This window comes from Rosa rugosa, chromosome 5, assembly GCF_958449725.1.
Source record: "Rosa rugosa chromosome 5, drRosRugo1.1, whole genome shotgun sequence".
In the NCBI taxonomy this organism is placed as follows: Eukaryota; Viridiplantae; Streptophyta; class Magnoliopsida; order Rosales; family Rosaceae; genus Rosa; species Rosa rugosa.
In genome coordinates, this window is record NC_084824.1 from 46,898,765 (window position 1) to 46,914,586 (window position 15,822).

The window sequence follows — 15,822 nt, forward strand, 5'->3', positions numbered from 1 at the left end:
CTCAGACCTTTCAGCATGAAATCAAAAGTGTTGGTGGAATTTGGCTTACCCATAAGTTTGACAACAACAGCACAGCGCCAGTCAAAATCCAATTTGTTGTGGACCTTCTAAGAGAACGAGACATTGTGTCCATGCTTGCCTTGGGTATAGGTACAATCAGCATCAGTGAGTTCGAAATCCTCAGTCATGGTTGTGTGGTAGCGATTGATTGGGTTTTTCAGCATGCTGGCGTAGCTCAGAGTGGGCTGAGGGAGCGACGGGGGTTGGACGGTGGAGTCCAGATCCTCCATGCGAAGAGCTTTGAGATCAGTCGAAATATCATTACCATTCTTAGTGCGTTTCCGTTGCATCATCAGAGATTTAGAGGCTCCGCCGCTTCCCGGTGGAAGGGCGGAGAAGATGAAAGCCGGCGACGCCACCAGTGCCTTCAGAAGAGCGGGGGAGATGCCGGAGTCAAGGGAAATCTATGGGCAATCACTGTAGCAGATGGGTACAGCAAGGGAATTTTGGGGAAGGCGCGTGAGGCGCGTTCCAAAAGTTTTCTTACTGACTAGTAGTTTCCTTTTTTTTTTTTCTTGTTATCTCTCATTTTGATGTAGCTTTCACATTACTCAGTTGTCATTTTTCTTATCATTATCAATGGACTTATCAACCTGTTTCAAAAATAAAAATGCTTAATATTTTGTTTGTTGGACGGTTCATGCATATATTTCACGTACGCACCGTTTAGCAAACCGTCGACATCTGCCAAACAGTTGGTAATCTATTTTCTCTATTTTTTTGAAGATCCCCAAATATTGGTAACGCCACGTAACCGTCATGACATAAAAATCAAACTAAAAAAGAAATTTCAAAACAAAAACGCCCAGAAAAAAAAAAAAAAAAACAGAAACAGAGAGAGAGCGAGAAAGAAAGAGAGGGAGGAGGGAGAGATCTGCCAGAAACCAGAGAAATCTCACAGAGCCCTCTCCTTCTCTCCGATCAGATCGGAGTCTCAAAATATTAGGGCTTTTTTTTCGTATACCTTCTCATATCTCCTTCAAGATTCCATTTTTTTTTTTTTACGTTTTGAATTCCAAATTATCCGACCGTTGATCGAATTCGAATTGAGGATTCAGCGTTGAGCATTATTCTCAATTCCTTGATCCAGATGTTGCTGTAATTTTTAGGTCCTTAGGGTTTTGCTTCGTTAGGGGTTTGTGTGAGGAGTTGTGGAGATATATATATATATGTTGGAAATTGTTTGATTTTTTTTTTGGGGGGATTGAATGGCTTCGGCTCAGGTGTTGCCCAATTCGACGCGGAAACAAGAACATTTGGAAGCTGGAAAGCGCCGGGTATTGTTTCTATTTCGATTTCGTTCATTTTTTGTTCTATTGGAATTGGGCGTCTGGTGTTTGTGTTTATGTATACAGATGCATTCTGTGAGGTCAGAAATGTGAAACATTGTTAATTCATGTTGAATTTGATTCAATTGTTTTCTTTTTCTTTTTCTTCTCTTCCGGGTAATCTGTATGAGTCGTAATCTTAATTATCTTTAGCTAGCTTTCATAATGTATATGATGTTGCTCATAATGTATGTTAAAGACATAGTCTGGTCCTTGAAGCGGTTTTCTGTGGGATTAGGATGACTGCTCGATCGATATGTTTTTGAGTGTCGAAGTTCAACCTTTAAACATTGCTTGTAGCTACAGGGCGTGAACTGATTCTAATGGTATTGTTGTTGCATCAGATTAGGAACAAAGACTTAAAACAGGTTGATGATGAATTTCTTTCGGGGAAATTCCAGTAGGTTGTCATAGTTCTTGAAGAAACATTCTTTATATATGGACACCTTATGGTACAAAACAGAAAGAGGAAGGTAGACGATAGATAGATTCATAGTATAATGTCCACTAAACTACGACATTAGGTATTGGTTTATTTCACCAACCATTAGGTATTGGTTTCTATAGTTAAGTATCTTTGTTTTAATACATTTTTAGAAATCTTTTAGCCAATTTGGAGAATGATTGCTTGCTCAACATGTTCTTTTTCCTGTTCTCTCTTGCAGCTGGAGGAGTTCCGTAAGAAAAAAGCAGCAGAAAGAGCTAAGAAGACGTCATCTTCTAGCCAGGTCAATGTCTCTGAAGTTAGCTCAAATGAGAAACAACCTATAGAAACTGTACGGGTTACAGTCTCAGATGGAGCTGGTACATCTGATGGGCCTGTGGGTGGTTTCACTGAAGCTTCTTCTGTAATATCGAGCAACGGTGACAACGCCATTGATTTTTCCCACCAAAAGGAACATGCTTCTTCAAATAATACACACAGTAGTTCTTCAACAAATGATTCTAATGCATTTTCTGTAGATCAAGAATATAAGAGATTTGGTGTCTCAGGTTTTTCTGGACCCTCAGATGTTGGTTATAGCTATGATATAAAAGGGATGAATAATGATGTTGAAAAAGATACTGGTACCTCAGATGTTTTACCATATGGACCCACTTCTAACCATCCTATTGCTCTACGTCCACAAGCAAGTCAAGAATTTGAAAGCAACACAAGCCAATCCAGCTTTTATGGGATTCAGTCCTCAGAACATAAACTTTCTTCGAGGGATTCCGTAGGTGCAGGTTTGGGTACTTCTCAACAATCTGTTGCAAAAATCTCACCTCAGAACTCTGTCAGCACATTTCCACAAAGTGAGGCCAGTAATTTCAGCACAATGGCTAGTGGCCCTGCTTCATCATCTTCGCTTTATCAAGGTAACATATTTCGTTTTTTATTCCATTTTTTTTTATCTAATAATTGTAGTGTTTGTTTACAATATCTCTGATTCGTTTGGTTGGAGTAAGATTCTGACTGGATTTATGTTATGAGATTCATATCAGACTTGATTCAACCTAGTACCAGTGCAAGAGAGTTTGCTCAAGAAGTTGGGAAAAGCATGCGTGGTGGTACTGCAGACTTTGGTGATCCTGTAACTTTCAGATTTGGAGAAGGAAAACTAAGTAGCTCTGCAAGTGGTATGCCTAGCTTGCAGCGTGCACAAGTGCAAACAACTGAATCCAGTGGTTTTGGATATGATGGTAGAAGTTCGTCCAATCATGTACAGCTAGAGTCAGTTACACCTGATACTAGTTCTAGGAGATCTCGTCCATCATTCCTTGATTCTCTTAATGTTCCTAAGGCTTCTTCCGGGAGTCCTTTTCAACAAGCTGAGCCTGAGGAGTCATATTTCTCCAACAGTTCTAAATCAAATGGCATGAGCTTCCTGGGATCACTGCCTTTCCATAAGCCATCTATGGACGATGGACCTGTTGCACCTCATTCATTTGAGCATTCCAATAAGTTTTCATTTTCTCCTAGTGCTGGGGTGGACCAGCAGAGGCCAATAGTTGAAAGTAGCGTGGACAGAAAACACGAGTTCTATTCATCTAAGCAAAATGATGATTTTGCAGCTTTGGAACAGGTACTGTATTCTATTATTATCTGCTGGTGAATCTTTACAATGTCCACTGTTTCCATTTCTTCTCCATTTAAAATATATATACATGTATCTAATTTAGAGCTTAAAAATGTCCTCAAGCATTTAAGTAGTTGGTCACTGTGAGCCCTTGTTCAATACACATGTAGCATGAAGAAGGAATGGAATGATTTGCAGTTTGATTTATTGAAATTCCTTTCTGATGGAAATATAGGGTTGATTGTTAAAGTTCATCCCAAGTAATAAGTTATACTGATGACATAGTTGTGAGATACAATTTTTGAGGGGCAGTAAACATGGCTACAGTTAGAATGAAGAGATGTAGATTGTAATGAAGTCTATAACATGGAGATACTGACATATATAGTTAGAGCATGAAGTACCTGTCTTTCAAATGCATCAGGAAGGTACTGGGGGCTATTTGGATCATATGTGCTCCTAGAATACTTCTCAAGGTTGCCATTGTTCTGTTAAGAAAAAAAAAAAATAGCTTTAGCATAGCAGAGAAGGATAAGTTTACCAAGCCAATACCTATTCACCTGATCCATTTGGCCTTTTTTTTAGTGAGATGATTTCATCTTTCTAAATCATTATGTGCTAAGTTTCTTTAGTCATCTAGTTAATTAAGTTTCATTACCATTCTGTGTTTGAATTATAGTTTGTGAGCAATTATTCTGTCTTTTTGTGGAAGATCTTAGGTTGGAATACTGGCAAAGAGAAAGCTTTAATTAACACTTTTGCTTTCTGTACATTTAAATTTAATGGTAAATTTGCTCTGCTGAGCTCATTTGGTTGGAATAATTTTTTGATAATGTATGTTCTGCATTTATCGTTTCATGTTATGCAGCACATTGAAGATTTGACACAAGAAAAGTTTTCTTTGCAACGAGCACTCGAGGCTTCACGTGCTTTAGCTGAGTCATTGGCTTCTGAAAATTCTTCTTTGACAGAGACTTATAACCAACAGGTTTGGCTGCATAACATGATATTTCGGGGTATTCTATTTGTCTATCTGTTTAGTTTGTCTGTGCATTAGTAGCAGCATGTAATATATGACGCATGGATATACAGCGTGGTATTATTTTATGTCTGCTTTCTAGTAAAAATATCATTATATGTTTTGTTGGACAATAGTTATGACCTCCGCTAGAAAGGTCATTAAACATGTCATTGCTTCAATCTAACTTTCTTCTGTTTGCTTGTCCTCCAGAGAAGCGTTGTTGACCAACTAAAATCTGACTTGGAAACGTTACAAGCGGAGATCAAGGCCCAGATGGTTAGAGTTGATAATCCCTTATTTCTGGTCATTCTGGATCTCATTTACATCTGAAGGGTTTATATAACATGCGCATATATATATAGATAGATAGATCTATATAGAATACATTTTAATGCAGTTATGCTTTGAGTGTTAAGAGAATGCCTAGAATGGTGCGGTGACTGACAGAAAATTGTTAAGTGACTAACTTACAGAATCGGGAAGGATATCCTTACAAGTACGAGGGATTGTATATAAGGATGCCATTATTTCAGTTGACAATGTTTCATTGTAAATTTTACTTGTTAAAGAAGGAGCACCAGTTCGATTCTTTTATTTCAGAGTAGCCTTTATCCTCTTAGGCCATAATATTTTCCCATTCTGAATTTGTTTGGACATTTTGTTACTACTTTCAAATTAAGCAAAAATTGGAAATTTTTTTTCCACCATCTTGAGCCTATCAGAAAAAGAAAAAAAAAGATGATTTTTTTTTTGAAACTTTTGAAGCAATTCTTGGTCAGTTGATCGCATAGGATGGTGTACCACCTATCAGTTGTCTTCATTTTATCTTCTGTTAATCTAAATTCATACCTTGGAATTCTTGCCTTTAACAGGTGGAACTTGAGGCCGTCAGAAATGAATATGCAAATGCCCATCTAGAATGTAATGCAGCCGATGAACGTTCCAAGTTATTGGCTTCTGAAGTTATTAGTTTGGAGGAGAAGGTAGTGATTCTTCTTGGTATGTTGGCTTTTAGGACTGCATTTTAAAATAACTTATCCATTGTATTTTATTTTATTGAGGTCGGAAGAAAGTGATATATGGGTCTAATTTTACTGATATATCGGCAGAAACACATATGATATGTCTCCCCTGGATGGGAGCAAAAAACTATTTATGTTTATACTTTTGATTAATATAAAAGTATATCCAAGTATTTGTAGTTATTTCTGTGCAAAAACTGACAGAAGTGAGGTACTGAAATTTGCACATTTTTGACAGTGTGTACTTGTTCTTTTTTCTTTTTAAGTTCAAATGGTTATATTGATTTATGTAGGCACTCAGACTAAGGTCAAGTGAGCTAAAGCTGGAGAGGCAATTGGAGAACTCACAAGCCGAAATCTCTTCATACAAGTAAGCTATTCTTTTTGTTTGATGTCAAATAAGAATATGTTGTTTTGGCATAAGTTTGGGTGCCTTGGCAAGGTGGTATATGGTAAAGTAAGCACATCACATGTAATACCAAGATATAGTGGTTCACCCCTAAAGGGGGCTACTACTTGGGAGAGAAAAGTGGACTATAGGGGGTAAAGACCAGGATTTGTCTGTTTTTATGAGCTACTAGGTGGTCTACCGAGTTAAAGAGCGAGATCTGTCTGGAATGGAGTGGGTGCTGAGCCCATTAGGATATGATAGTAACCTAGGGCCTAGCTGTTGGACTTATGTTGTCAGACCTGATAGGTTAGCTGCAACCATCGCCTTGGTAAAGAGCGAAGATTTGCTCCATGGTTGGATGCTAAAAGTAAATCTGCTTGGGCTTGCCAGGGGTGCATTTGGCCGGGCAATGTCGTTTCCTAGCTGGGGATCGGGTGCAGGTTTGTGCAGGATCTAACGACGTGTGACCAACAGGTTGACCTCGTGGGTGTGTAGCGTGAGGTGGTTGTTGGGGTTGCGTGGCCTGATGCAAACCAAGGATATGGAAAGGGATTGTCCCAAATCCCAAAAGAGGCAACGTTAGGAATATAAGTTGGTGGTTTATTTCTAATAATATCAATTTCTTTTGAGGTGGTTTAGCGTAAGAGAATATCAGTACTTTATGAAACCATTGGAATGGGTCACGTGGATTTTGTTACGTAATAATTGCTATCAGAGCCAACTAGGACACGTCATTCAAGGTGGAGTATGGCAAATGATCTAGGATTTTTGATAGGTAGAGCGGGCTTGACAAAAAATTTCTAGCAAGTTGGAGCGGGTCGGGAACGCAGGGAAAATCATAATTGAAAGGAGTCGATAGGTGGAGTGAGCTACATTGGAAAAATTCTAGTCAATGCGTAGTTGCAAGGGACCATGATATGACGTAGGTTGCATTTAAGCAAGTAGGAAATTGTTGGGGCTGTGTGGCTTGACTCAAACTAAGGATGTGAAATTGAAAGCCCACATCGACAAAGAGATGAAACAACTTGAGAAATTTAGATGGGTGGTTTATGTGTGATAGTACCATACCCTAATGAGATAAATCTTCACATCTAGTGTTGCTAAGATGGTTAAGTGGGGAGAATATCAGCACTATGATATCACTACAAATCCATAAGTCTGTTGCACAACAGTAGTTTCTTGGTGAAGGATGGTCGGGTAAGGACTGAGAAGGGCTTTGCTCGTCTCTTCCCACATTGGTGAGATGGTAGCAGAAGTTCTAACAATCTTTGGATGCCCCTTGGCTTATGCATGTTAAGGGTAGCACATCACATATAAAGACTAAGATATAGTGGTTCAGCCCAAAGGGGATTGCATCTGTGTGAGAGACAAAGTGATCACTAGAGAGGGTAAAGGGTCATTGTACTAGTCTGCCAGAGGCCACATGGGAATGATGGTGATAAGAGTGTGCTAGAGGGTGTCTTCTAAGTAAGGTAGCTTACCTCTCATTTACATATTTTACATATTTTCAATGTGGGAAAGCTCACAAATGAGGCCAAACACACCTGGTGTCAACGTAAGCTATTGCACTACTTTTATGGGTTTGACACTCTGTTGTCTCTTTTCTAGAGGATGTGATCCTGTCTGCAAGGTTTTAAGTATCTCCCAGTCAATGGAAATTTTTGTAGTTGCACCTTATCAAAATTTGAGTGATATCTGGAATATTTATGAAACTCGCTTGTAAGTAAATTTTTAGGGTAGCCCTATTCTTGCTGTTTGTATGTCTTAGGGTCTGGCCAACTGTGGCCACCTCTTTAGCGTATCTTCTGTCAACGCTGGAACTTTCTTAAAATAATGCCATTCTAAAGAGACGCTCAATTTGTATTCATTTGTTCAGCGCTAAGATGTATAACTGATTGATATGGGAGGGCTTGAACTGGTTTGGTTTAACCGAATGCTCGTGTCAGTGTTGCTGACTGCTTTCGCTCTTTGAATCACTGAGAACAAACTTTCTATGATCCTTCAGTGGCTTATCATAGCTAACAGATGACATTAACCAAATTTTGGTCTCATGCAGCGTGTTACGATATTTAAAACTTTGGGACGGAGGACATTTGAATGAATTAGAAATTGAATCCGACTTTTCAGTGCTCTTGAGATTGAGAAATCAGAGACATGAGAGCTATGGTATTTTATGTTATTTATATATACATACAGGCTGGATCTAAGGAGGACTCACACAGGGTTGAAATTTCCAGTCTTGATGTAAATGAAAACACAGCAACAGCAACTAAGTGTGGAACAATCATCCGTCTACATGGAGTGCCTAAATCAATCACTTCTGATCGAGATTCCAAGTTTTTGTCTCATTTTTGGAGAGCTTTATGGAAAAGGCTCGGAACAAAGTTACAATACAGCAGCGCCTACCATCCTCAAACTGATGGGCAAACAGAAGTTATTAATAGAAGTTTGGGTAGCTTGCTGTGATGTTTAGTTGGAGAAAACCCGAAGCAATGGGAGGCAGTTATTGCACAAGCAGAATTTGCTTACAACTATTCAAGAAATTGCACTACAGGTAGAAGCCCTTTTGAAATAGTGTATGGGAAACAGCCATTGCATTTTCATGACTTAATCCCTATACCAGAAGTTGGAAAAGGAAGCATATAGGGTGAAACAGTGGCTGCAAAAATGCAAGAGCTGCACAATGAGATAAGGCTGAAAATTGAAGAGTCAAATGCTAAGTATAAGGAGTATGCAGATAGGAAACGACGTCCCTGCAGTTTCCAAGAAGGAGATATGGTCATGATTCATCTGCATAGAGAAAGGCACCCAGTTGGTTCCTACTCTAAGCTAAGTAAATGAAAGATTGGGCCTTACAAGATTATGAAGAAGATTGGAGACAATGCTTATGAGGTTGATTTACCAAAGCAATTGGGTATCCACTCTACATTCAAGGTTTCGGATCTATATCCACTCAACAGCGGAGATGTTAAGGAAGCTTTGATCAGCCGTAAACTCGAGGACGAGTTTTTTTGAGGAAGGGGAGAATGATGCAAGTAATTAAGATGTAGTTCTTGGTAGTTGTTTGTTTTGCTTTAATGTCTTTATTAACTGTTGTTTAGAGAGTCTAAGAGGGGTAGTTGTCTAATAGCTGTCTTAGCATTTAATGTAATCTGGGAAGAGTCTTTAATGTTGTTTGTGGGGCTCTAGAAAGGTCTAGGGAATGTTTGGTGGTATTTTAAAAAGTGTTTAGCCCAGACCTGTATGATTCAGTTCTGAAGCATTATTCAAAGTATTCCCATATTGAAATACTTCAAGGCTTTTCCTGATTTCCCTTAGAAATCTAGGTTCCAACGGTGTTTGGAGTAATCTTTCCTAGCTCTAAGTGTCAGTTCCACACTTAGTTGCTGTTGTGTTTTCATTTACATCAAGTTCCCCCCCCCCCCCCCCCCGTCTCTCTCTCTCTCTCCAGGATTTAATTCATTAATTGGACTATTCACTCTCTTGTTTTCCTTGCAAGCATTGTTTGTGCAAAAATTCAGCTAAACCAGACACCCTTTAGCTGTTTGACTACCATCTCATTTCAATTTTATCCAATGGGCTGTAGTTGTTTGCAGTTTAGATGACCAAATGGTGATTGATTTGGTTGACTTTTTGCAGCAATCATCCTTGCATAAGAATCTAAAGAATGAACTGTTTTGATCATCGAATTATTTTTTATGGTGGCCAAACGGTTTTAGTTTTATATGCTATTGACGGTCTTGTTTGGTGCTCCTTGCAATTGAATTGGTAGTAGTAAAACCATTGGTATCTTCTTGACCCACGTAAGGGTTTCATGTACTGTCTACCCCCATTAGCCATGTATAATAAAATATGGAAGGATAGTTTTGCATACTATAGGGGAAGTGCCACAGTATTATGAGTGTAGTGTGGATAGTTTGCTCGTAGGCTTTTCATAAGCAAACTTTGGCTCGGTGTAGTGTCTATCCTCTTTAGCCAATTGAATTTCGGATAGTTAGTTTCTAGCATTTTTCTCTTTTAAGTATGCTGACTTTTGCTGTGTGCTACTAGCTTTCTAAGAGAAAGTAATACTAATGGGAAGTCTTGTCCACTCCTCCTTCCGTTGCAATACAATTATTTATCTTCTTGATTAAGATTTCATTCTTTATATTTTTTCACAAAGTTCTTAATATGAATGTTTGTACTGAATTTTTGCAGAAAAAGATTGTCTAGCCTAGAAAAAGACCGTTCGGATTTGCAGTCAACTATCAGTGCTCTTCAGGAAGGTAAGTGTGCTTGTATTTTTTTTTTGAAAATCAGGTTAAAGTTATTTTATAGACAAGCAAAATGGAGACTGCTGGAGTCGTCACTAATACGGAAACTCTGTATTGATCCATGGAGTTTTGCCAAGTTGCAGAACTTTTTGTCTTAGTTTAATAACAAAATAAAGTTAAGATATCCTGGAGTTTCATGTAGCAGAAGACCTTGATTGAAATTCTGGGTGCGGGTAAACTGGTTTCTATATTATTGTGGGTATGCTAAACAGCAATGAAAGGTGTATGATATATGTAGTCACTTGTTAAGCCCTTATTTTGATGGTTCTTCCACCTTCTTTGGCTGCGAGGTCTCTCAGAGGTCCTTGTGCATGCCAACAAGGGCAGGTTATTTTGCAATGATTGAGTAGCGTCTTCTTTCTAGTTTGGCTCCTGTATTCTTTGTTGTGATAGACCATAATTTTTTTTTTTTTTTTTTTTTTTTTCAATTTTAACCTTTATACTAACCTGAACTTTACATTTTTGATAGTATTGCAATGCTTACACATATTTGTTGCTATTTATCTGGTATAGAGAAGAAGCTATTGCAGTCTATGCTAAGGAAAGCTTCCACTAATGAAAGGAAAGCTGATGTTAGCAAGAGTACTACTAACAAGAAAGATGTGTTTACTTCTACAGAAGATCTAGGTAAATAACTGTTGTTTTGTTGTGTCTTTATTGGAAGTTCATTGCTTATTCTCCATAAGTACACAGTACAGTGTTCAGATATTAACTTCACTGAGGAATATATAACTGTACTAGTGATGACATTTGAATTTTTAGAGAAAATATGACTCTGGTTTCTCTTTTTTTTTTGGGTCTTTAATTCCCTAATTGAAGCAGATGAGGAGGTTGGTCCCGACACCGTAGACCAGGAAATGCGTGATGTATCCTGTTTCCCCATGCTCCCTGAACATGGACAGTCAAGTGTTGATGTCTCATCTGTAAATATACCTCCTGATCAGAAGCGAACAATTGAGAACATCAATACACTAGTTTCTGAGGTACCTTCGACCCCTTATATTGTTTGAGTGGTCAACCTATTGATCATTATGTCCTTTCTTTGCCCTGACATCTAGTTGCTCATAAAATCAAGCACCATTAAAGTGGATCTCTCTCTCTCTCTCTCTCTCTCTCTCTCTCTCTCCCTCTGTCACCCCAAAAATCAGTACTCCACCTTTCTTTTTGCAATTTAATATATTTTCTAGTGAAATAGATTAATGAGTATAGCAATCATAATCACTACTAGAGTTTTCTTGTTGCAGTTAGCATTAGAGAAAGAAGAGTTGATACAATCTTTGGCATCTGAGACATCACATTGCTCCAAGTTGAAGGTAGCATACTTTTACATTCTAAACGTATATTAATATACTCCTCTTTTATTCTTAGTATCTCGGCCCCTTACGGTGAACGGAATGTTTCTTCGGGATTGCTAGATATGTTTCTGGGTTGAGGCCATGATGTTTGATACGTCATTGAAAAGGTAGTATACAATCATTGAAAAGGAAGTGACTATGAAATATGGGTTATGACTTATGAAGTACTGTTGCCAAAAGAGGCACATGTACTATCTGACTGTGAAGTGTGGACTTGCATAGGGAGCATGCACATGTACTGTCTCATGCTCAAGATACTAGATACTTATGCCAATAGCATTCCATGCATTTTGAAACTGAGGTCGTGTTACCTATAGGAAAAGAGGCATCGGTTTGGTTTTGACCTGACAGATCTTTGTAGATGGGTTGATTTATGGTGTAATATTTTTCAGGATGTTTGTGTTGTTTGTAGTTTCAAGGCTGTGTAGTATATAACATGAATTATTTGTCTCCATATCTTCAGTGCCGTACTCAGGAAAATTTGGGTTGAAGTTACAATGCTCAGTTAGCTGTCACTTGATTTCTTATATATTGATCTGTGTTTGGTTCATAATGTTTCACTAGTCTACGGATAAAAATGTAGGTCTTGCGACATTGAAATGTTTACTGACTTTGCTTTTCATGAATGAAGGAACTGAATAATGATTTATCCCGGAAACTTGAAGCTCAAACTCAGAGATTAGAGCTTTTGACTGCCCAAAGTATGGCTAATGAGAGTGTTCCAATGAGGCAACCTATTTCGCATGATGTGCCTGACAGTACTCCATATGCAGATGAAGGGGATGAGGTACTGTTTTTTTCGTTTAATTTGAATTCATTTTTACTGGCTGCAGAAATACACACTATCCTTCCAGAAGTAATAGAGTTCTCTCTCAAGTATTTTTTTTTTGGACGGCTAACATTGAGTTTAAAATGACAAATGTATATTCTGATCCAAGCTGATGGTTGCCTTCTTCTACCAGAAAAAGTAAAAATGAAAAAAAAAAAAAAAATTCGGTTGAGTTCAAACGCCTTTTTCTTTTTTCCTGCCTGCATTATGATTCCTACATGCATGAAAGAAATATCATTTTTTTTCCATGCTCTCGTATGTAGGTGGTGGAAAGGGTCTTGGGATGGATTATGAAACTTTTTCCTGGAGGGCCATCCAGACGAAGAACTAGTAAGCTTCTGTGACATGGAAGTCGGTAAAGCTCGTCAGTCCCTATGATAAGATCTGGTTTTGTTTTCCTGCACTCCCTTGATGTATTGGAGGTCGTAATTTGTATATTTTGAGTCCATTTATAGTCAATTCTTTTTTTTTTTCTTCCAAAAAAAGTAGAAATATGTTCACGAATTGAGAGGCCTTCCCATTGATTGATAAAATATTATATAATTATCATTTCTCTGAGACATGACTATAGAGTCCTCATTGTTATCGATTTAGAACTTTTGTAGATTTAGGGGGCAATTGGATACCCAAAGAGAGGATTAGAAGCGATATACAGACGAGAGATTGTATTATGTCTCTGTTTTTTTTTTTTTTTTCTTCTCTTTTCTTTCTCTTTTTCCTTGCAGCGATATACTGCCCATAGTTGTTGTATTTGTAATATACACTGAGGCTAGCTTAAGCCTCAAGAAATGAAACAAATGATTTGGCTTTTCAGATGCCCCTCTCATTTTATGTGGAATGTGGTTACTTGGAAAATTTGAAAAGAAGAGCAGTATAAGATTGCTGTTCTCAAGGAAATGAAGTTTTTGACTAAACCATGATAATTTCAGAATGGAAAACCATGTTTGGGTAAACATCAGTATTAATTAAGCCAATAAAGCTTATGGTTAAATTTTTGATAATCCCGAAAATTGCCCTCCCTTTATATTAACCTACTACCAGCGAATTTTAATACCTGAAGGACATAAAAGGAAAAACAAACATAAAAACAGAAAAAGGAGGACGCGACACGTATAATAGGAAGAGTGCCAAACCGCCCAGCAGTTATGCTTTTGCCCACTAAATCGATTCCTCACTTCTGCAACTGCAATCAGAGAACCAAGAATGAGAGTGATCTCTTTAATTGTTACTCTACGATTCGACCAATAAGGTATGCTTTTTCTGTATATATTGAAATGGTTGTCAATTATGTGCGTCAATCTCATCCAACCAATTTTGGGGTTCTTTGTGTATTGGAAGAAAATTGAACATGGAATAATTTTGTCTTGCAAGAGTGGATCATTTAGGAGGCTATGTACACAAGAATGATCCATTATGAAGAGGATCAAGGATGCTTGGTGGATAAAGGAAAACCTGTGATTACGGAGAAACTGGGGTGGACTGCCAGTAGGGAAGAAAAAAGTAAAGTAGGAGAGCGAGGTTTAAGACGATTACTTTAGTCAGAAGTACAATGAGATTCCGATTGATGAGCAATGCTAAGTTAATAATGAATGATTTTTTTTTTTTTTTTTTGTGTGTGTTTTTGAATGATTTTGATTCTGAGAATGGTAGATGGAGTATATATTGGTTGATGGGTTCTTTTTTGTGTGTATATATTAGGGTATGGTTCTTCTTTGTTAGCCTATAGGAATTCTTGGCATATCTATTTCTGTTCTTTTATCTTATACGTTGTTTGGTCTGATTATTCTTCTTATTATTTGCAGAATAGTTCTAGGAAATCCACAAACGATGAAGGTTGATTGCCAGGCGATGTGTCCCTTTCAGATCATCCAACAAGGGTTTCTTAGTTTCAAGGTGTCTTTCTTCTAATTCATGTACATTTTAGATCAGTTTCATGTTCAGTTACCCATAGGCTTAAAGCTAATTGTGCGAACGTTTTTGAAGCCTTTTAACAAAACTCTCTGTAATATACAGTCTCTTTTGTGTTCGAGTTGTCACGATGTCTCCGTTGCAACTCCCTGTTTTTTGTTTATGGTTGTTTTTTATTTTTTTGTTTTCGTATATATTTTATAGGTTGTGTTAATTACCAGGTATTAACTTGAATCAAGTTTGCTTCTTTCTCTTGCCAATCTTTTGAATTGCATAATGGGAAGTTTTTATCAATACCATGAAACGAGATGGCAGTGAGGATCACAATGCATTTTCTCCTTACTTTTATTTAAAGTGATTTTCGAATGATTTATAATTTGTACTCGCCTATTATTAGATCGGTTTAATGTGTTATAGCCTTTAGGATTATGACAGCTGCGCTTCTTTCAGTTTGACATTGTTTCTACCACTAAGTTCTAGAAGGATATAACAACTACATTTCACTGCTGATTGCCTTCCTCCACTGGAATTTTTTTCATTCCAGTTTCTACCTTTTTGTTGTGAACGATTTTTGATGTCTCATTATTTCTCTGATGTTGATCTTTATGTCTATATCCTTTCATCACATGTCATGTCTTCTTTTTGCAGTTGCCATGCCAAAAATCTCCATGCTTTTGAGTGGCGATTCAAGCACATTTTCAGAGGTGACATACTTCATTTGCCTTGCACTCTTGCAGATGTCCCTAATCACCTGGGGAATGGTATTAACTGGATGGATGACTTGCATTCTCTACTTTGCTCCTCCATAGAATGAGCAACGAATTTCAATTGATTTGTTTATGCACAAACCAAATCCATTTTGACTTTTTATGTCTTATGTTAGTATTATTACTCTTACTTTTATCTTGGATTTGAACTTCTTTTTGTATAGCTGTTCTGTTGGTTACTGATTTACTGGCGAGATTCATGGGTAAATTGTGAATTGTGGTTGTGGTATAAATATTGAATTTCAATCCATATAGATGTGTACTCAAGGATTTACCTGCTCAAGGATTTATCAGTTAAGAATTTAGATGTATACTACTCAATCCTTGAGTATATATCTATTGGGGTGTAAAAGGATTTTCACTTGGAATTTAGTCCTTAATGTGTGTTGATTTGCCACTATTCCAAAGATGAGTGCCTTCTGTTTAGTGGTTTAAAAAAAGAAAAAAATGTGTAAAAAAAAAAAAAAAGAATTTCGCACGCGCATGGAAGCTATAAGGCCAATTTGAAAGCAATACCGTAGCGGCGTAGCCCTTCAATTGCTTCACCGTTATGCATTATGGACTATAAGAAAACTACTTGAAACATATTTGATAGGAACAAAAGTTGAGGAATAATAAAATATTTCTAGCTAAAATTGTATAACAACAAAAAATTCGATATTTTACACGGGCAAAGATGTCAAATTGGTACTTTGATAAAATCTTGATAGATCGAATTATAATGGACCTTATTGCATATTTGAATTGTATCTCTTCCAAAATAACATT

The 15,822-nt window shown here is 37.4% G+C and overlaps 1 protein-coding gene and 1 long non-coding RNA gene across 3 annotated transcripts; both read left to right on the plus strand.

Annotated features, from left to right (window-relative positions):
* Positions 1–859: 859 nt before the first annotated feature.
* On the plus strand, positions 860–13,192 carry LOC133708583 (protein BLISTER). Of its 2 annotated transcripts, none has more exons than XM_062134055.1 (13): positions 860–1,337; positions 2,054–2,747; positions 2,874–3,454; positions 4,317–4,436; positions 4,680–4,745; positions 5,342–5,452; positions 5,785–5,861; positions 10,080–10,147; positions 10,709–10,822; positions 11,015–11,178; positions 11,440–11,508; positions 12,182–12,337; positions 12,643–13,192. In XM_062134055.1, the coding sequence occupies exons 1-13, from the start codon at positions 1,269–1,271 to the stop codon at positions 12,721–12,723; spliced, it is 2,370 nt and encodes a 789-aa protein (XP_061990039.1). In that variant the 5' UTR covers positions 860–1,268; the 3' UTR covers positions 12,724–13,192. The 2 variants fall into 2 exon arrangements, with proteins under 2 accessions (XP_061990039.1, XP_061990040.1); XM_062134056.1 differs by having other exon boundaries at positions 861–1,337; positions 11,018–11,178.
* Positions 13,193–13,541: 349 nt separating this feature from the next.
* Positions 13,542–15,274, plus strand: LOC133708203 (uncharacterized). The gene is made up of 3 exons (XR_009845656.1): positions 13,542–13,628; positions 14,182–14,272; positions 14,936–15,274. It is a non-coding gene; the product is annotated as an uncharacterized LOC133708203 (long non-coding RNA).
* Positions 15,275–15,822: the final 548 nt, after the last annotated feature.

Bases quoted from the DNA above. Each gene is read 5' to 3' on its own strand.
- LOC133708583 (XM_062134055.1), top strand. From the start codon at position 1,269: ATGGCTTCGGCTCAGGTGTTGCCCAATTCGACGCGGAAACAAGAACAT. The intron at 3,455-4,316 runs GTACTGTATTCT...CATGTTATGCAG, and splicing joins ATTTTGCAGCTTTGGAACAG to CACATTGAAGATTTGACACA. The intron at 11,509-12,181 runs GTAGCATACTTT...TCATGAATGAAG, and splicing joins CACATTGCTCCAAGTTGAAG to GAACTGAATAATGATTTATC.